A 22,488-nucleotide genomic window follows, 5' to 3' on the forward strand; every position below is an offset into this window, starting at 1 on the left:
TCCTAATCTCCATTTACTCAATCTCCTTTGATGCCTTTGCAAAGCAAAATTTATTGATTTTACTTTTTGTAGATAAAATTGATTTTCAATTTTAGAGCCCGACTGAAAAATTTGATCATAAGCCAGATACTTACTTGATCTGAGTGAATGTTCAAAAAGTATATACACTTTTACATACATTTTACAAAAGCATTACTAGTATCTGTTAGCTTCATTTGAGTTCTTTTTGATAAAAATAGCTCTATAGAAGATGCTGACGTGGGTTAGATTTGTAGATAAAATCATGTTTTGACATTTGTACATTGTGACTTTATGTATAATGACATGTTCCACATGTTTTGCCTTCTGAAATATTATCAGCTGTCTTTAAAAAGCAAGTGTTACCTTGGAATTGTAAGTTTTAATCTGAGGTTTCTTCAAGGATTCTTGGGAACATTTTACTTTAGTTGCCACTGTTTTGAGTTGGGGACACTGCAAAAATAACCATTTCTCCAGCCTTCAGAAGGGCTAACCGAAAGTCTTGAATGACTATTGCCCTGACTTCACACATCATGAAGACCCTAGAGAGGCTGGTCCTAACTCACCTCCAACCCTGGTCAGATCACCCCTTGATCCCCTGTAGTTTGCCTGCCTGGAGCACAGTGGAGTCGATGATGCTGTCATTTACCTGCTGAACAGAGCCCAGTCCCATTTGGATAACAGGGCATCACTGTAAGAATCATGTTTTTCGATCTCTCCAATGCCTTCAATACCATTGCTGGGGAAAAGGTTAGCACTTCCACTGTATCATGGATACTGGCCTACCTGACTGGCAGACTGCAGTTTGTGCAGCTTCAGAGCTGTGTGTTAGACATGGCTATAAGCAGCACTGGGCCCCATTGGGGTCTGTATTGACTCCCTCACACAAAATGCTGGAGGAACTCAGCAGGTCAGGCAGCATCTATGGAAAAGAGTACAGTTGATGTTTCTCGCCAAAAGCCTTTGGCAGGACTTCGGGGTTTTGGCCCAAAACGTCGACTGTACACTTTTCTGTAGATGCTGAGTTCCTCCAGCATTTTGTATGAGTTGCTCAGATTTCCAGCATCTGCAGATTTTCTCTTGTTTGTATTGGCTCCCTTCCTGTTTATCCTGTACACCTCGGACTTTAGATTAAACATTGAGACATGTCATCTGCAGAAATTCTCTGATGATTCAGCAATAGTTTGGTGTATAAAGGGAAAATGGAGGATGAATACAGGACTCTTCTGGGAGACTTAGTCAAATGATGCAAGTGATAAATCTTCTGCACTCATTATTAGTAAGAGAAAGGAGATGGTGATGGACTTTAGGAAGACTAAGCCTGCACTGTTCCCTGTTACTATTGCGAGGACGTGGATGTGGTGCTGACCTGTAGGTACTTGGGGGGACACCTGGATAACAGACTTGAGTGGAGCACCAACACAGAGGCTGTGTACAAGAAGGGCCTGAGTCGCCTCTGCTTTGGGAGGAGACTGAGGTCCATGCAGGCCTCTCCTTCACATGTTCTACAGAGTCTGTTATCACCAGTACAAGCTACTATGCAGCGGTGTACTGGGGCAATGGCATCAACACGGGTGATGCCAACAGGCTCAATAAACTGATTAGAGAGGCTGGCTCTGTTACAGGAGTCAAACTGGAAACACTGGAGGATGTGGTAGAACAAAGGACCCTATGGGAAATCCTGGCAATTCTGGACAATGTTTCTCACCCTCTGCATGCCACCTTGGCCGAACAGAGGAGCACCTTTAGTAATAGACTAACACAATTGTGCTGCTCCAAATACTGCTATATGAGGTCATTCTTACCCTCCGCCATTAGGCTCCTTAATGAGTCAACCTATAGCCGGGGAAATGATGACCCCCCCCCCCTTCTTTTAGACAGTTTGCAGTAACTTATTTTTTATTATTTCTTCCCTTCTAATATTTGTATCTCTGTGCACTTGTGATGCTACTGTGACACTGTCATTTCCTTTGAGATCAATGAAGTATCTATAGACCTCCCAGTTTGAAAATAGGCTGTAAAATGGGGAAAAATCTATTAGATGATTTTTTTTTCACTTGGTGAATGCTCATTAATTACTAGTCTTAATATAATAAATATACCATTGATACATATTTAATAGTTATTTGTAATTCATTTGTATCCTTTTAGTAATTCATTGATCTCTAACTTGCATCCTCTAGGCTGGCAACCCACATCAGATTATTGGATTCTAACTTTAACAAGAGTTTTTGGTTTAACAGTGCTTAAACATTTGTCCTGTATACAGTATTTGAAATTCAGTAAGATTTGATATTGAAGTTGTACACAAATTTGCTGTACACACAAAAGGAAAGCTGTTGAAACCAAATTCAAAGTATCATGAGCAGTCCTGTTTGCTGTTTTAGGGTTTTTGAACAACCTCTATTAGTACTTATTGTTCTCGGTATCTAAATCTGTCAGCACTTCAAATATTACAGAAAATCTCCTTGAATATTTAACTAAACAGGGACTAAGATGGCGGTTGTATTAGAGGTGTTATATATATATTTTTTAACACCATTGGATTCCTGAAACCTGATTGCTATGTAGTTGCTGGAAAGCAAAGTTAGAACAAGTAAAACTAGTGAAGAAGATACCTTCATAACTGTTAACCTTGTCAATTTTAATCTACCCATGGTCAAACTTTCATACTCAAATACTGTTCATAACTATGCAATAATCTGCACTGAAGGATGTTTGTCAGCCTTGTATCCAGTTCTGTAATCTATTATCTTTTTATAAGATATTTGCATTCTTCAGATTTCTGACTGCACCGGTTTTAAAATTTAATTTAATTTGCCTTTTAATTTTGATTGTGGTTAGAACAGGAAATTCTGTCCAGATATTGAAGCATTCAGGATGTTTGGTTATTTTAGTTTGGTGCACGATGACTTTAATCTCCAGGCCAGAAGAGATAGATTAATTAAAGCCTAGTGTTCCAGCCCTGAGTTTGTGTTAAAAGCGAATGTTTGAAACAAGAAACTGTTTAAAACAAGTGACTGTTTAAGGCAGAAATCTTCAGACTGACTGTGGGGATAATATTTAACTGGGTCTGGTGTATTCAGTATTTGGATTGCTGATGAGGCATGATCTTGTGTACCTTTTCATGAGATGTCTGTAACCTACACTCCACATCCTGCTGTGTGTCAGCCTGTCCTGATTTCAAAGTCCCTAAATTTATAGAAGCAGGTGATTTATCTCAGGGTCTGGTTACAGAGAGATGACATTTACACCAGCTGTAACATCATGTCAGACTGTCTACTCTATCCTTTCTCACAATTTCATTTCCTCTTCCTTCCCCACCCTCCTTCCTATTTTGTCAGTGGAGAACACACACTAATGACATTAACATGCATGGAGGGGCAGAACATCTGTCAACACCTTCTGGAGAATTTGATAGGAGGGTGGTTTTGGCTACAGCAGTCGTGCACAGCATTTTATTTATTTGGAGATGCAGTGTGGAAAAGGTCCTTCTGGCTTTTGAGCCACGCCGCCCAGCAATCCCAAGATTATTAACCCTAGCCTAATCACAGACAATTCACCTACTAACCGGTACGTTTTTGGCCTATGTGAGGAAACTGGAGCAGCATGCGTTCCATGGAGAGGACGGATAAACTCGTTGTAGAGGACACCAGGATTGAACTCCAAACTCTAATGGTTCGAGTTGTTACAGCATCATACTAACCGCTACACTGCCATAGTGGATGAATCACTTGAGTGAATGTAAATATTCCAAATAATAACATCTAACGATTTTGCTCCAAAGTTTGACCTGATTAATCCCAGTAGCCAAGAGCCAGCTAACTGCAGTTCCTTGGCAATTATGGTAGAATGTCTGCCATCAGGTTCATCAGTTCCAGTCATTTGGATGGCAAGTGATGGCTTCAAGAGAAAGATGTATTCGGATACATTCGCATTTTGTTATTGAGTTAATTTAATTGTTTAAAGTATTATTTTAATTGTGAACATTGGAGATATCCAGTTTTTTTAGCTTATTGGCAGCTGGGAAGTCTGGGTTTAAGAAGCTGTCATAGCATTTTTATGGACTTTTCTATTTAAAATAGGAAGACACTTTCCACTGTAGGCAAGTGCAATAGAGAAATAGCAAACTCAGGTAGCTCTTGATGCAAGCCAGTCTGAAATCATACCCGTCCTCAGCAAGGGATGAACAGTGGAAAGGAAGACCAATTACAAGTTCCTGGGTGTTAACACCTTTGAAGGTCTATCCTGGGCCCAGTGCATTGATACAGTTACAAAGAAGGCATGACAACGGCTGTATTTCATTAGGAATTTCAGGAGAATTGGTATGTCACCAAAGACTCTCGCAGCTTTCTACAAATACACCATGGAGAGCATTTTAACTGGTTGCTTCACTGTCTGGTATGGAAGGGCCACTGCACAGGATTGGAAGAAGCTGCAACTAGTTGTAAACTCAGCCGGCTCCATCATGGGCTTCCCCAGTATCCAGGACACCTTCAAAGGTGATGACTCAAAAGGGCAGCATCCATCATCAAGGACCCCCATCACCCAGGACATGCCCTCATCTCATTGCTACCTTCAAGGAGGAGGTACAGGAGTCTTAAGATGCGGACAGCCTCTTCTCCTCTACAATCAGATTTCTGAATGGACTATGAAACCCATATGCACAACCTCACTATTTGCATTTTAGCTTTCTTTTTGCACTACTTATTTAAATATATTCATTGTTGTAATTTATAGTTTTTTAAATTGTGCACTGCAATGTAATTATGCTGCAGAACAACAAATTTCGTGACATATGTCCGTGATATTAAACCTGATTCTGTGGGACAGAAGTTGGACTAATTCTGAGGGCAATAATATGAATATATTTTACAGACTTATTACCTCAACTCTTCCTACAGTTATCAAGTAATAAGTGTTGCTTCCTCTCATTTTACCCCATTGTGCGACATCCTGACTGGATCTTGTATAATATATGTTCCATTATAGAATTTAATTTAAATATCCTGCAAAGCAATTTTGTCCAAATGCATTTCTAATGTATAAACATCTTTAAAGCATATTTGGCGCTGTAATCGCGTTATAGAACATTTCAGCACAGAAGCAGGCACTTTGATCCCTCTAATCCATGCCAAACTATTAGTTTGACTAATCCCATTGCTCAACCTGGACCATAGCCTCCATATCTATCCCATTCATATACTTATCCAGCTTCTCTGAAATGCTGAAATTGAATCCCTTTCTCTCACTTCCACTGGCAGCTCATTCCACACTCTCACTGCCCTTGAGTGAAAAAACTTTCCTCTCATTTTCCCCTTAAACTTTTCAGCATTCACCCTTAATGGTGTAGCAGTTAGTGCAATGCTATTACAGCTTGAGAAGTCAGAGTTTAATTCCAGCATCTTGTATAAGTAGTCTCTGCATGTCCTCTGTGTGGAATGCCTGGGTTTTCCCTAGATGTTCCATTTTCCTCCTACATTCCAAAGAAGTACCAGGTAGGTTACTGGTCATTGTAAATCTCCCTTCATTCTCCTACACTTCAGGGAATAAAGTCCTGGTACCACCTTTGTCAATTTTCTCTGTACTCCTTCAGTCTTACTGACAAACTGTAGATAGATAACCAGAGCTGTACACTTTACTCCAAATTAGGCCTCACCAATGTCTCATACAACTTCAACATAGCGTCACAACTCCTGTACTCAATACTTTGATTTTATGAAGGCCAATGTGCCAAAAGCTCTCCTTATGACCTTGTTTACCTGTGACTCCACTTTCAAGGAATTATGGATCTGCATTCCTAGATCTTTATGTTCTACTGCACTCCTCTGTGCCTGACTGTTCACTGTGTAAGTCCTACCCTGGTTTGTCCTCCCAAAGTGCAACACCTCACACCTGTCTGCATTAAATTCCATGGGTAATTTTTAGCCCATTTTTCTAGCAAGTCCAGATCCACTGCACACTTTGATTGCCTTCCTCGCTGTCATTCCACCTCAGACTTGGTATCATCCACAAAGTTGTTGATCCCATTTACCACATTACCAACAAGATCACTGATATAAATGACAAACAGCACTGATCTTTGCAGGACTCCACTAGTCCCAGGCCTCCAGTCAGAGAGACAACCACCTACTATTACTCTCTGGCTTCTCCCACACACCCAAAGTCAAATCCAATTTACTAACTGATTCTGAATGTCAAAGAACTGAACTTTCTTGACCTCCTTCGAAGATATTCAATATACGTAATTTACATGTTTATTTATTCTTGTGTTTTATTTTATTTATTATTATTATTTTTTCTCTGCTAGATTATGTATTGCGTTGAACTGCTGCTGCTAAGTTAACAAATTTCACGTCACATGCTGGTGATAATAAACCTGATTCTGATTCTGAAAAGGGCTTCCCTTCCTCCACCATCAACTCTGCCCTCAACTGCACCTGTTCCATTTTGTACATGTCTGATCTTACCCTACGCAACCGCTGCTCCACTAGGGATAGGGTTCCTCTTGTCCTCACCTACCCCTCCACCAGTTTCTGCATCCTGCACATTCTCTGTAACTTACACCATTTCCAACGGGATCCCACCACCAGCACAACTAACCACCCCCCCTCCACTTTCTTCTTTCCACAGGGGTCACTCCCTATGTGACTCCCTTGTCCATTTGTCACTGTTTTCCCTTCTGGCACTTATTCTTGCGAGCGGAACAAGTGCTACACCTGCCTCTATACCTCCTCCCTTATTACCATTTAGAGCCCCAAAAAGTTCTTCTAGTGAGGTGACACATCACTTGTGAGTGTATTGGGTCATCTACTGTATCTAGTGCTCCTGGCATGGCCTCTTGCGTGTCGGTCAGACCTGACATAGGTGGGGAGACCTCTTTGCCAAGCACCTACTCTCCGTCCGCCAGAAAAAGTGGGATCTCCGACTGGCCACTATTTGAATTCCACTTCCCATTCTCATTCAGACGTGCCAATCCTCTACTGTCGTGATGAGGGTACACTCAGGTTGGAGGAGCAACATCTTGTATTCCGTCTGGGTAGCCTCCAACCGGATGGCATGAACATGGATTTCTTGAACTTCCGGTAATGCCACCACTCTTCCCATTTCCCAATCTCACCTTATCTCGTTACCTGCCCATCAACTCCCCCTGGAGCTCCTCCCCCTTTTTCTTCTTTCCAGGCCTTTTTGTCCCCCTCCTATCGGATTCCCCCTTCTTCAGCCCTGTAACTCTTTAACCAATCAAATTCCCAGCTCTTCACTTCACCTGTCTGCCCCTCCCCAAGTATCACCTATCATCTTTTGTTTCTTCCTCCCCTCCCCCCACCCCTTCTAACAGACTCATCTTTTTTTATCCCGTCCCGATGAAGGGTCTTGGCCCGAAGCGTCAATTGTACTGTTTTCCATAGATGCTGCCTGGCCTGCAGAGTTCGTCCAGCGTTTTGTGTGTGTTGCATGACCCACTTACCATGTTGAACTTTGCTAAGGGTCTTGTTAAAGTCAATGTAGATATCATCTACTGCCTTGCCTTCATCAACTTTCCTTGTAACTTCCTCAAAAAAACTCTTTTTAAGATTGGTTAGACATAAGCTACCACAAAGTCATGTTGATGATCCTTAATCAGTCCTTGTCTATCCAAATACTTATATATCTGATCCCTCAGAATACCTTACATTAACTTAACCAACTACAGTAAGATTGAAAGAGTGCAGAGAAGATTTACTAGGATGTTGCCGGGTCTTCAGGAGTTGAGTTACAGGGAAAGATTAAACAAGTCAGGACTTTATTCCTTGGAGCGTAGAAGAATGAGGGGAGATTTGATAGAGGTTTACAAAATTATGAGGGATATAGACAGAATAAATGTGAATAGGCTCTTTCCACATAGATTAGGTGAGATAAATACGAGAGGACATGGCTTTAGGGTGAAAGGGGAAAGGTTTAGGGGGAACTTCTTTACTCAGAGAGTGGTGGGAGTGTGGAATGAGCTGCCATCTGACGTGGTAAATGCGGGCTCACTCTTAAGTTTTAAGAATAAATTGGATAGGTACATGGATGGGAGCGGTCTGGAGGGTTATGGACTGGGTGCAGGTCAGTGGGACTAGCGGAATAAAGTTTTGGCACAGACTAGAAGGACCAAATGGCCTGGTTCCTGTGCTGTAGTGTTCTATGGTTCTGCTGGTGTCAGGCTCACTGCCCTGTAATTTCCTAGTTTATTCATAGAGCTTTTCTTAAGCATTGGAACAATAGCTATCGTCCCATTCTCTGGCACCTCACCGACGGTTTTTTTAAATACCTCTGCTGGGGCCCCTACAATTTCTGCACTTGCTACCCATGAGGACTGAGGTACACCTTGTCAAGCCCTGGAGATTTATTCACCCTAATGTGCCTCAAGACAGGGAGCGCCTTCTCATCATTAATCCGTATATTGTCCATGACCTTAATGCTGTTTTGCTTCACTTCTACCGATTCTGTGTCCACTGTTGCAAAGTTTTTACAGAAATAAGCATTGATGGTTCTAGTTGATTTACAATTTCACTTCAAAAAATCAGCAAAATCACAAATATGCAACAGATTTTTTAAAAAATCACAATATTCAGAAGATTTAGTGTGTCAGATCAGGAACTTTGTTTATTTAAGTCTTTAAGGAAATGTCCTTTGAGGACTTTTAACACAAGAGTCTGCAGACACTGAAAATCCAAAACAGCGCACACAAAATGCTGGAGGAACTCTGCAGGTCGGGCAGCATCTATGGAAAAGAATAAATATTTGACGTCTCAGGCAGAGTCCCTTCTTCAGGACTGAAAAGGAAGGGGGAAAAATAAGACCATAAGACGAAGGAGCAGAAGTCGGCCATTCGGCCCATTGAGTCTGCTCCGCCATTTTATCATGAGCTGATCCATTCTCCCATTTGGTCCCACTCCCCTGCTTTCTCACTATAACCTTTGATCCCCTGGCTGCTTAGATACCTATCAATCTCTGCCTTAAATACACCCAATGACTTGGCCTCCACTGCTGCCCGTGGCAACAAATTCCAGATTCACCACCTTCTGGCTAAAAAAAATATCTCCGCATTTCTGTTCTGATTGGGCGCCCTTCAGTCCTTAAGTCATGCCCTCTCGTACTAGACTCCCCCATCATGGGAAACAACTTTGCCACATCCACTCTGTCCATGCCTTTCAAGATGCCAGAATAAAAAGGTGGGCGTGGGGAGGGAGGGTGGCTAGAAGGTGATAAGTGAAGCCAGGTGGGTCGGAAAACAAAGGGTTGGAGAGGAAGGAATCTGATTGAAGAGGAAAGTGAACTATAGGAGAAGGGACGGAGGAGAGGACCCAGGGGAAGTGATAAGTAGGTGAGAAAAGGTAAGAGGCCAGAGTGGGGAATAGAAGAAGAGGAGAGGGGGAGAGAAAATTATTTTTACTGGAAGCAGAAATTGATATGCCATCAGGTTGGAGGCTACCCAGACAGAATATAAGGTGTTGCTCTTCCACCTGAGGGTAGCCTCATCTAGGCACAAGAGGAGGCCGTGAACTGATATTTTGGAACAGGAATGGGAATCAAAATTAAAATGTTCAGCCATCGGGAAGTTCAGCTTTTGGCATTTGGAGCAGAGGTGCTCAATGAAGCAGTTTCCCAGTTTACAGCAGTTTTCACCAATGTGGAAGATGCTGCATTGGGATATCCGGACACAACAGGTGACCCCAGCAGATTTGCAGGTGAAGTGTTGCCTCACCTGGAGGGACTGTGTGAGGCTCTGAATGGACCTGAGGGAGGAGGTGTATCAGCAGGTGTAGTACTTTGGCTGCTTGCAGAGATGCTATTAACATTTTTAATGTTTACATCTATTTTGTTCTGTTGCAATTCTTGTGATGCAAAGTATTATAAATTTATAAACTATAATTAGCTGTGTTCCCTGGCTCCTTCGGAGTTGTGTCAATTGACCTAAGTAGTTGTAGTCATAGCAGCCATTTGGTAGAAATCTAGTGGGGATAGTAGTTTCTTTTTCAAAACACTAGCTGTTGCAAAAGCCATTTTAAGCCATTTACTGTTGTCCAGTGCAATACTGTCTGTATACTACTAAAACTCTCATGCTCTGTCTTGTCTGTTTGTGACCTCCAATTAGCACAAACGGTGCGTTACAGCGGCACTTTTTTTGGCTATATCGAATTAAAATGAGCTAACTTACAGAATGCAGGCAAAGTTCAGGATTATATATTCGTATAAAATTGCTCATTTGCCAAAATCAACAGGCTCGCTTTCACCCGAGAGCCGATCCGCCATCATGCAAATCGGGACGCGACTGCCCAGCATGGCCAGCCTCAGCAGCGACACCTACCGGAGCAAAGGGGCAGGGCAGCTCTATTTCAAGGGGTCACCTTCTGCTAATCACCATCAGCATGTGCAGGATTGGACCAGATCTAACTGCCACCCATCAATAAGAGATAATTAAATCTTATTGTAATGACATACTTCAAGATACCCGTAAAACCCTTTGCTGCAGTCAAAGGACAGCGGTGACTATATGACGTCCATTTAGGAGAGCGTCAATCTCATCATCAAGAATAGTCAGCATCCTTGGTGTTAGTGCTTCATAACTTCTATCCAGCATTAGGGTAAAAAAAAATGGTCAGCCTAATTATGCTGCATGGAAAGGGAAGGGGAACATTATGGTCAAGAGATGATACCAAACATCGTCGGGAAGCGGCAAGGAAAGGGAGAGAACAAGAATCGGATGAGGCCAGGGCCGCACGACTCCAGAATCAAAGAGTCAGGACAAAAAAAAAATGGAGAATAGACAGTGGAGGACAGGCATGCACATCTCCAGAATGACAACGAGAGGCACAAGATAAACCAGAAATGATGCCATCAAAAGTGTCCTTCGTTAAATGAGGAGGAGCTATATTTGCTTTGCTACGTGTCGTTCCTCTTTAATAAACTGAGGTTTTCTACTTCAGTTTCCAAAGCAAAGCGATACCAATAGCATTCAGGAAGATTTAATGTTCATTCTGGTCATATCAGACTGCACTACCCTTCTCTCAAAGGGTGCCCCAATGGGTCACCCCGTTGTCTAATCACTTCTTATTTCTTGAGAATTAAACAAGGTGATAAGATGGTGGTTTGATCAGATACAATGGAGTGTTAATGGACCTAGGTTATTTGGCCCTTCCTCTACGTAATAAAATGGCCACTGAGTGTATATTCGTGGTCTTCTGCTGTAGCCCATCCACAAGGTTTGGTCTGTTGTGCATTCAGAGATGCTTTTCTTTACACTACTGTTACAATGCGTGATTATTTGAGTTACCATCATCTTCCTGTCAGTTCACTTGGATCATATTTCTTACCCATTTTGATGTTTAGTGTAAACAACAACTGAACATCTTAACAATGTTCGTACTTTTGTGCATTCAGTTGCTGCCACATGATTGGCTAAGTAGATACTTGCATTCATGAGCAGGTGTACATAATAAAGTGGCCACTCAGTGTATTCCAAATCACCTTACCCACTTTTGACAGAGTTTGCAAAGGTCAGTAAAAGTGGTTGTAGAAAGAAAATGGGTTAAAAGGGGAAGTTAAATAAAACCAATATCACTTTGCTCCAAAATTTTAGTCAGCCAACTGCAGGTTAGCATTATTGTCACCGATATAAAACAACTGGCCCCACAAGAGAATAGCATGGCCCCTGTCAACACACTCTTTTGAATTCTAAATGGAGAAATGCCATTTTTATATGGAATTGCCTAGCTGTTACTGATATTGACCATTTGGTAAACTGTGTATTTGAATTCCTTACTTGCAAGAACAGTCACCATTCAGCTGTGTACATACATTTATTGATGCCTCTGGACACATTTTCAATGATGTTCCTGGAATCATCGGGTGTTTCAGGTCTTTCAATATCATACACCCTCCTCCAGGTGACCCAGCCGGGACTGATCAAACCCCAGCTTGTGTCCAGATAGCTAGCTACTTATAGAAACATAGAAACATAGAAAATAGGTGCAGGAATAGGCCATTCGGCCCTTCGAGCCTGCACCGCCATTTATTATGATCATGGCTGATCATCCAACTCAGAACCCCGCCCCAGCCTTCCCTCCATACCCCCTGACCCCTGTAGCCACAAGGGCCATATCTAACTCCCTCTTAAACATAGCCAATGAACTGGCCTCAACAGTTTGCTGTGGCAGAGAATTCCACAGATTCACCACTCTCTGTGTGAAGAAGTTTTTCCTAATCTCGGTCCTAAAAGGCTTCCCCTCTATCCTCAAACTGTGACCCCGCGTTCTGGACTTCCCCAACATCGGGAACAATCTTCCTGCATCTAGCCTGTCCAATCCCTTTAGGATCTTATACGTTTCAATCAGATCCCCCCTCAATCTTCTAAATTCCAACGAGTACAAGCCCAGTTCATCCAGTCTTTCTTCATATGAAAGTCCTGCCATCCCAGGAATCAATCTGGTGAACCTTCTTTGTACTCCCTCTATGGCAAAGATGTCTTTCCTCAGATTAGGGGACCAAAACTGCACACAATACTCCAGGTGTGGTCTCACCAAGGCCTTGTACAACTGTAGTAGTACCTCCCTGCTCCTGTACTCGAATCCTCTCGCTATAAATGCCAGCATACCATTCGCCTTTTTCACCGCCTGCTGTACCTGCATGCCCACTTTCAATGACTGGTGTATAATGACACCCAGGTCTCGTTGCACCTCCCCTTTTCCTAATCGGCCACCATTCAGATAATAATCTGTTGTCCTATTTTTGCCACCAAAGTGGATAACTTCACATTTATCCACATTAAATTGCATCTGCCATGAGTTTGCCCACTCACCCAACCTATCCAAGTCACCCTGCATCCTCTTAGCATCCTCCTCACTGCTAACACTGCCGCCCAGCTTCGTGTCATCCGCAAACTTGGAGATGCTGCATTTAATTCCCTCATCCAAGTCATTAATATATATTGTAAACAACTGGAGTCCCAGCACTGAGCCTTGCGGCACCCCACTAGTCACCGCCTGCCATTCTGAAAAGGTCCCGTTTATTCCCACTCTTTGCTTCCTGTCTGCTAACCAATTCTCCACCCACACCAATACCTTACCCCCAATACCGTGTGCTTTAAGTTTGCACACTAATCTCCTGTGTGGGACCTTGTCAAAAGCCTTTTGAAAATCCAAATATACCACATCCACTGGTTCTCCCCTATCCACTCTACTAGTTACATCCTCAAAAAATTCTATGAGATTCGTCAGACATGATTTTCCTTTCACAAATCCATGCTGACTTTGTCCGATCATTTCTCCGCTTTCCAAATGTGCTGTTATCACATCCTTGATAACTGACTCCAGCAGTTTCCCCACCACCGATGTTAGGCTAACCGGTCTATAATTCCCCGGTTTCTCTCTCCCTCCTTTTTTAAAAATTGGGGTTACATTAGCCACCCTCCAATCCTCAGGAACTAGTCCAGAATCTAACGAGTTTTGAAAAATTATCACTAATGCATCCACTATTTCTTGGGCTACTTCCTTAAGCACTCTAGGATGCAGACCATCTGGCCCTGGGGATTTATCTGCCTTCAATCCCTTCAATTTACCTAACACCACTTCCCTACTAACATGTATTTCACTCAGTTCCTCCATCTCACTGGACCCTCTGTCCCTTACTATTTCTGGAAGATTATTTATGTCCTCCTTAGTGAAGACAGAACCAAAGTAATTATTCAATTGGTCTGCCATGTCCTTGCTCCCCATAATCAATTCACCTGTTTCTGTCTGCAGGGGACCTACATTTGTCTTTACCAGTCTTTTCCTTTTTACATATCTATTATGACTCCATGGCTCCCCTCTTTTGAGCCACAGCCATCTTGAGGCCCTCTCTGCCACATCGGTGCTACTGCAGATGGCTCTCCTCTTCCTCTGTCCCTCGATGCCCAAATTGCTGAAGGCTCTAGCTAAGGAAAGGGCTACGAATCCCCTACAACAAACCTCCACTGGGAGACACCTCGCTCTCCATCCAGCCTGCTGACAGTTGCTGGCCAGTCCTGCGTACTTGGAGAGCTTCCTTTCAAAGGCCTCTTCCAAGCCATCTTCCCATGGGACTGTCAGCTCCAGCAGCACCACTTGCTTAGTAGACTCAGACACAAGGACAATATCTGGTCACAGGGTGGTGGCTGCGATATGGTTGGGGAACTGGAGCTGCTGTTCGAGGTCTGCCAACAGCTGCCAGTCCCTTGCAGAGGTCAGGATGCCTGCAGGTGTTCTTTTGGCAGGTATTGGCTGCTCCCCAGCTCTGACAAAGGCAATGGCTTGCTTGGGGGCGTCGGGACCGCTTCGCCCACTCAACTCCTGAGCTGACAGCTTCAGAACCTGATCATGCCTCTATTGGTATCGTCCCTCACTAAGTGCCCTTGCGCAGCTGCTGAGGATGTGCTCCAGGGTTCCTCGCTTGGAGCATAGTGGGCACACAGGTATTAAAAGTCGATAGATACTACAAGCTGACAACTGATGATACTTTGGAGTTAGTAAAGCAATTGTCCTTTTGTAAGTGTGTGTACTTCGGATTACTTACCTATCTCTAGATCCCTGGTGTGTAAAGGGAAGCAATGCTCTTCAAAGTCCTTTCTTGCTTGGGCTGTTTGCTCTCTATTTGCAATCTATCTTTGCCTGGAAATTATGTTAACCCTTCCCTTACTGCAACTTCCACAGCATGATATTGGAAAATGTTAGTTTTGGATTTGTGTGTTTAGACTGCCATATAAACCTTGTCATTGTGATTATGAATAACCTTTTCTCAATCTTTGGGGCAGCAATTGAGGTTGAGTGAAGAAGATGTGAACTGCTCTGCTAATGCCAGCCAGTCATAAAGAGGAAGAGTGACATGCAGAGATTTAAAAAGTTAATTGAACTGAAGATATTCAAACAAAAACCTAAAACTGACAAGAATTTCCAAATCCCAAATCCCAGACTGAAAAATAGCTTTTTCTCCAGAGCTATAATTGCTCTGAACCAATCGATCAAGCATCATCCATAAATTTGTTATATTGCTACTTTAATACTGGTTTTTATGGTTGCTGGTTGTACTGGCTGGTTACTTGATTTTATTTATTGTTTATTTATTTTATTGTTTTATAGCATTGGTAATGGGAGTTGCAAACTCATTTTCACTGTATTGGTGCATGACAAGTTGTACTATGCAATGACAATAAAGATATTTCATTTCAGGTGCTCACTTCTTGCTGAAATTTTCTTTTGGCTGTTTTACTTTTATGTTCACTTTCATTAAAGTTATTTTGTTTTGGAGTGAGTAAAGGTATTCACTAGCTTGCCAACACCAGCATTAATTTTGTAAGCTACTACAGCTTCATAGTGGAGGGATGTAGTAATACTGGAGCACATGGAAATGCAGTTCAACAGAGTGATGTAGACATTATGGGTCAAATGTAATAGTCTTTAGTATTAGCTGTTGAACTCTTCTTCCTGCTTTTTCAATCATTCACAATCATAGATTAGTTACCAAATCTTGTGATTTGGTAGCTGGCCTGGCGACAAATATAATTTGTTTTCCATTGTTGTTTTTCTGATTATCAGAAGCCATAATCAGCCAGTAGCTTCAGGAAAGGAAGAAAATCAAAATTCTGAGTGACATCTTTTGTGGCTCTCTCTTTGGCCCAGACAGTGTCTCCCTTCTCGCAGCAGGAGAATGTGTGGCCTTTACAGCAGGGGAAAAAACAACTTTCAGAAAATATTTAAAGCAAAAAAAAACACTCTGCAGAAAAAAATAGCTTATGTAATTTGTGCCAATACCAATAAATGAAAAAATGTGTTAGTCATAACTTTGGTTTGTTATCCACAGTGGAACATTTCTAACTGGAGCAGCCAAAAGAAGCATGGACCCTAAGTCCTGAGTTCATAACTCTCTGCACATGGGAAGCTTGGAGGCAAGTTGTGACTTACTCAGTGAAAGCTCTTAGCCACCTTTTGTGCTTAACCTGTGCATTAAAGAAATTAAATTCAGGATGTGTACAGCAGGTTCCAAAACTCTATTATTGTGTTTATACATTAGCTGCTGTCAAATTAAAATGACGTACATGTCGTGGAATGTCCCAGTGGGACAGCGGTTATATCCAGTTGGATAAGAAATGGTTTTTGACTTGGTAAAATTAGTTTGAATCACATCTTACACAGAAGTTGCTTTGAAACTGTAGCTTCATATACCAAATTTATTTTGGATTGTGATCACAGTAATACAAGTGAATGTATGCAAAATTCAGAAGTCTGCCTTTACTGGGTGCCATTAATTAAAGTGAACCAAAAAAACAGTTTTGTTAGATTCAAGTGAGGTAAAATTGGCACTGAGGAAAGAGATTTTGCTTTGTTTTTCATTGCTCTTGATTTGGAAGGAGTCATTGAAAGTAATTGCCCAGAATTATATCCTGTTACTCTGTGAACATCAGGAATCAAGATAGCATAACATCCATGCACTTCTATTGTTGATTGAAATGTAGGTTTTAACATGGTTTGGTGAAGCTATGATGAACTCCAGAATTAAACAATTCCATAGATACTTGTTGGGTTTGCACAATAAAGTGGACATGGTGCTGGCAGAGTAATGGCAAAGTAGAATCAAGTCATCAAAATTGTTGCTATCTTCGCGAATAAAGGAACATTGATGAGAAAATTGGCTGTAAAGAAGTTGTGAAACAAGAAGTGATGATACAGTGCAATTGACACTCTTGTGCAAAGGGTAGTTCAGTTCCAAGCTACATTTCCCTTCTCAAAATTAAGATGACTACACCTTTTACCTCCACAGATGCTGCTTTGCCTAGAATTCTTATAATAATTTCCTTTTTGTTTCAGTACTACTTTTGTCTTCATACTACTGCTCCATTGCAAATTCTCTTATAGGGATGCCCACTTTGAAGTGGTTTTAATCCACTCTTATGATGGGACATCTGTTAATTTCTCTTTCTCTTTCTCGCTCTCACTGTTCTCCCTCAGTAGTTTCTGTTTCTCTTCTGCTCCAGCAAAATGACCTTGCCAAGACTTGTTACCTCAGACCCATGTCATTCTTCAGTACATGTGCTTAATATACAGGCAATCTTTCCTCTTCCCTCTAAGTCCTCATGCAGGATCTTCACCCAAAAGAGTGGCTTACATCTTTTGCTTCTACGGATGCTGCTTAACCTGCTGAGTTCTTCCAGCATTCTGCTTTTTGTTCCAGATTCCAGCATCTGCAGTCTCCCTTTTCTTCTCAGGAAGAAATCTGTCATTTGTATTGCACCTTTGTAAGCATAAGATAACAGAGGAAAGCAATAATACTACAAGGCACAAATGCTGGTTTATTAATGTATGGTTTTAATGTTTATTACTATATGTTCAAAGTAAGTTCCATATCCTTTGAGAAGTGACCAAAGTTGAGTTTGATGTCATGTGCAAGTATGCACAGGTACAATGAAAACTTAATTACAACAGTATCATATAAGTCTCATTCACAAGGAAAAAATATGCATTTAACATTAATAATTAAATAATAAAACACAACCAGGACCCGCTCCCAGGGCCTCACAACCGGTGTCACTTTTTGGTATCTCAAGGACGTAGCCTAGAAGGCGAGTGCGCCTTCGCGGTTCCAGATTTTCGTGGCTCTGGGGACGTGCTGATTCTAGGCTGGTGCCCCTGACTGAAGGATCATGGGAGAGCACGGAACATCAGGAGCAGCAGGTTAGCTGCCAGGGGTTGTGTGTCTAGAGAGCTGCGTCTTTCTGGTGCCAACTCTCTGGGTGCAGAGCTCAGGAAAAAGCGACACAACGGACTTTTAATATTGTAAATCAGCGAGTTGGTTCTTATGTCTCCCATCTCGCTGTGAAACAGGGACACATCTTTTAGGGAGATAACGAGCATGTGGTATGTCGAATTATCAGGTGAACGAGTATTTTTGGGGTACTTCAAGCCTGTGTCTTTATTGATGCTTGCTGCATGCTTGAGTGCTTGGAGGGTGCTGATGCTTTTTTGCTGGTGGGGGTGGTGGGGGTCGTAGCCTTGCTGCTGCTTGTGCGTGGGAGGGGAGAGCTGGGAGGAAGGGCTTTGGGGTTCTAACTTTTAACTGTCATTCATTCTTTGGGGCAGTCTTCTGTTCTCATGGATGTTTGCGAAGAAAAAGAATTTCGGGATGTATATTGTATATATTTCTCTGACATTGTTACAGCTATATAGGACCCTGGTCAGACCCCACTTGGAGTACTGTACTGGTTGACTTTGTGGTTAAGAAGGCATATACTGTATTGGCCTTCATCGACCGTGGGATTGAGCTCAAGAGCCGAGAGGTAATATTACAGCTGTATAGGACCCTGGTCAGACCCCACTTTGAGTACTGTGCTCAGTTCTGGTGACATCACTACAGGCAGGATGTGGAAACTATATAGAAAGGGTACAGAGGAGATTTACAAGGATGTTGCCTGGATTGGGAAGCATGCCTTATGAGAATAGGTTGATGAACTTGGCCTTTTCCCCATGGAGCGACGGAGGATGAGAGGTGACCTGATAGAGGTGTATAAGATAATGAGACGCATTGATGGTGTGGATAATCAGAGGCTTTTTCCCAGGGCTGAAATGGCTAACACGAGAGGGCACAGTTTTAAGGTACTTGGGAGTAGGTACAGAGGAGATGTCAGGGGTAAGTTTTTTTTTATGCAGAGAGTAGTGAGTGCGTGGAATGGGCTGCTGGCAACGGTGGTGGAGGCGAATACAATAGGGTCTTCTAAGAGACTCCTGGATAGGTACATGGAGCTTAGAAAAATAGAGGGCTATGGGTAACCCGAGGTAATTTCTAAAGTAAGTACATGTTCAGCAGAGCATTGTGGGCCGAAGGGCCAGTATTGTGCTGTAGGTTTTCTATGTTTCTATTAAATGTACCTATTGAATTATAGCAAGAAAGTCCATTTTAGTGAAAGGTGTTCAGAGTATTGCTAAACTGTAGTGATTTAGATTTTGCCAGTTGATCCATGAACTGAATGGTTGGAAGTGAAAGAGCTGTTCTTGAGTCTGGTGTTTTTTTGGTATCTCCTGCCCGATGATAACTGTGAAATGATGATAGGGCCAGATGGTGGGATCTTTGATGATGGATGTTGTTTTCTTTGCTTAGGGGACTGGAGTGTTGAACTGGAAACTCCATTATTTGGAGAAGTATTGATCTCCGTTATCATTTAGGGGAATTACACTGCTGAGGTAAATTGCTTCAGGGTATTCTAATCAGTCTTATCAGTGCTAATGCCAACGTAAAAACCAGTTCCAACAGTCTTTCAGAGCTATCCTGCAATACAATGGGCATGACACATTTGTGTGACAAGAGTCCCTTGTTCGCATTTGTAATACAGTTTGCAAATTAACTATCCAGATTCCATATTTATTTCAATATGTTTTTCATTGAGTAATGCATTTCTTTTGCGAGCATGATCCTACGTTTTCCTCTGTGTCACGTTGTACTTCTAGCCAGCATTCTGATCTGTTTGTGTCTCTCTTCCAGAAGCTCAGTGGGAGCATGCAGTCGGATGAGGGAACAGAGTGGCTTCTTGAACTCCTCACAGAGGTGCAGTTGCAACAGTATTTCCTTCGCATCCGTGATGATCTCAATGTTACCCGGCTCTCTCACTTTGACTATGTGAAAAATGAGGATCTTGAAAAAATTGGAATGGGCCGTCCTGGTAAGGAAAGAGCTTTTCATTAACTTTAGAATTTTACCAATGCAAAAATAGCTCAGAAATGTTGAGAGTGTTGAAAGTTCTTTTTAAAAAAAAACAGTATCCACTCAAGTCACTATCAGTGGAATATTTTCAAATTTACATTTACATTTTCAAATATTTTGGAATATTTGAAAAATGTAGAATGAGTTAGTATGAGACACTTTTTTTTGAAGCTGTCAGGTACATCAGACCTAAAAATCACTCCATCAGTTATACTGTCTGCTTCCATTTAAGTAGCTTTAATATGTTCCCAGTTGACAGTTCCAGTACTCTATTACTGGGCATATCTCATCCAAAACACTGGTGTTCATTCACTAATAGTTTCTGTAACTTACTGACCTGGGACTCCATCCAATTTACCCAGATTGTATCTCTCATCTATGCACTAGAGGCAATTTCTATAAACTTTTATAGATGTGAGGTGGAGGGTATACTGACTGGCTGCATCACAGCCTGCTATGGAAACACCAATGCCCTTGAATGGAAAATCCTACAAAAAGTAGTGGATATAGCCCAGTCCATCACAGGTAAAGCCCTCACCACCTTTGAGCACATCCACGTGGAGCGTTGTCACAGGAAAGCAGCATCGGTCATGAGAGACCTCCACCACTACCCACGTAATGCTCACTTTTTCCTTCTGCCATCACGAGGAAGGTACAGGAGCCGCAGGACTCTCACCACCAGGCTCAGGGACAGTTGTCACCCCTTGACCATTAGGCTCCTGAATCAGAGGGGTTAACCACTCAGCTTCTCTTGCCCCATTACTGAAATGTTCCCACAACTTATGGATTCACTTTCTAAAACTCTTCATCCCATATTCTCTATTTATTGCTTATTTATTTATTATTATTATTTTTTAAATTCTCTTTGTAATTGCACAGTTTGTTGTCTTTTGCACACTAGTTGTTTACCCTGTTGGTGCGGTAGTTCATTGATTATATTATAACTATTGGATTTATTGTCTATGCCTGCATAAAAATGAATCTCAGGGTTTTATAAGATGACACATACAGTGGCATGCAAAAGTTTGGGCAACCCTGGTCAAAATTTCTGTTACTGTGAATAGCTAAGCGAGTAAAAGATGAACTGATTTCCAAAAGGCATAAAGTTAAAGATGACACATTTCTTTAATATTTTAAGCAAGAAAACTTTTTTATTTCCATCTTTTACAGTTTCAAAATAACAAAAAAGGAAGAGGGTCTAAAGCAAAAATTTGGGCACCCTGCATGGCAGTACTTAGTAACACCCCCTTTGGCAAGTACCACAGCTTGTAAATGCTTTTTGTAGCCAGCTAAGAGTCTTTCAATCCTTGCAAAAGGCTTCTAGTTCTGTGAGATTCTTGGGCCGTCTTGCATGCACTGCTCTTTTAAGGTCCATCCACAGATGTTCGATGATGTTTAGGTCAGGGGACTGTGAGGGCCATGGCAAAACCTTTAGCCTGCGCCTCTTGTGCAGTAGTCCATTGTGGATTTTGAGGTGTGTTTAGGCCCATTATCCTGTTGTAGAAGGCATCCTCTCTTCATCTTCGGCTTTTTTACAGACGGTGTGATGTTTGCTTCCAGAATTTGCTGGTATTTAATTGAATTCATTCTTCCCTCTATCAGTGAAATGTTCCCCGTGCCACTGGCTGCAACACAAGCCCAAAGCATGATCGATCCACCCCCGTGCTTAGCAGTTGGCGAGGTGTTCTTTTCATGAAATTCTGCACCCTTTTTTCCTCCAAACATACCTTTGCTCATTGCGGCTAAAAAGTTTTACTTTAACTTCATCAGCCCACAGGACTTGTTTCCAAAATGCATCAGGCTTGTTTAGATGTTCCTTTGAACCTTTTGAATAGAACTTTCTGGCCACAATGAGCAAAGATATGTTTGGAGAAAAAAGGGTGCAGAACTTCATGAAAAGAACCCCTCTCCAACTGTTAGGTACAGGGATGGATCGATCGTCGTTTGGGCTTGTGTTGCAGCTGGTGACACGGGGAACATTTACCAGTAGAGGGAAGAATGAATTCAATTAAATACCAGCAAATTCTGGAAGCAAACATCACACTGTCTGGAAAAAAAAAGCCGAAGATGAAAAGAGGACAGTTTCTACAACAGGATAATGAGCCTAAACACACCTCAAAATCCACAATGGACCACCTCAAGAGGCGCAAGCTGAAGGTTTTGCCATGGCCCTCACAGTCCCCTGATCTAAGCATCATCGAGGATCTGTGGATAGACCTCAGAAGAGCAGTGCATGCAAGACGGCCCAAGAATCTCACAGAACTAGAAGCCTTTTGCAAGAAAGAATGGGCGAAAATCCCCCAAACAAGAATTGAAAGACTCTTAGCTGGCTACAAGAAGCATTTACAAGCTGTGATACTTGCCAAAGGGGGTGTTACTAAGTACTGCCATGCAGGGTGCCCAGACTTTTGCTTCGGGCCCTTTTTCTTTTTTGTTAATTTGAAACTGTAAAAGATGGAAATAAAAAAAGTTTTCTTAAAATATTAAAGAAATGTGTCATCTTTAACTTTATGCCTTTTGGAAATCAGTTCATCTTTTACTCGCTTAGCTATTCACAGTAACAGAAATTTTGCCCAGTCTTTTGCATGCCACTGTATGTACTTTGATAATAAATTTACTTTGAACTTTATAATGGCTAATAAACCTACCAACTAACACATCTTTGGGTTTTTGAAGGAAAGCAAAGTACTTAAGGAAAACCCACACAGAGATGATGTGCTGATTCTGTATAGGCAACACTGT

The 22,488-nt window shown here is 42.0% G+C and overlaps 1 protein-coding gene across 8 annotated transcripts in view; it reads left to right on the forward strand.

The window, feature by feature from the left end:
- The window catches only part of tnk2b (tyrosine kinase, non-receptor, 2b), a 255,079-nt gene that overhangs the window by 141,894 nt on the left and 90,697 nt on the right, over positions 1-22,488 (forward strand). For all 8 annotated transcript variants that reach the window (XM_063045579.1, XM_063045572.1, XM_063045580.1 and 5 more), the window contains exon 2: positions 19,528-19,705. In XM_063045579.1, the coding sequence (XP_062901649.1) occupies positions 19,528-19,705 (178 nt within the window). The remainder of the gene's footprint in view (positions 1-19,527; positions 19,706-22,488) is intronic.

Source organism: Mobula hypostoma, chromosome 4 (assembly GCF_963921235.1).
Source record: "Mobula hypostoma chromosome 4, sMobHyp1.1, whole genome shotgun sequence".
NCBI lineage: Eukaryota > Metazoa > Chordata > Chondrichthyes > Myliobatiformes > Myliobatidae > Mobula > Mobula hypostoma.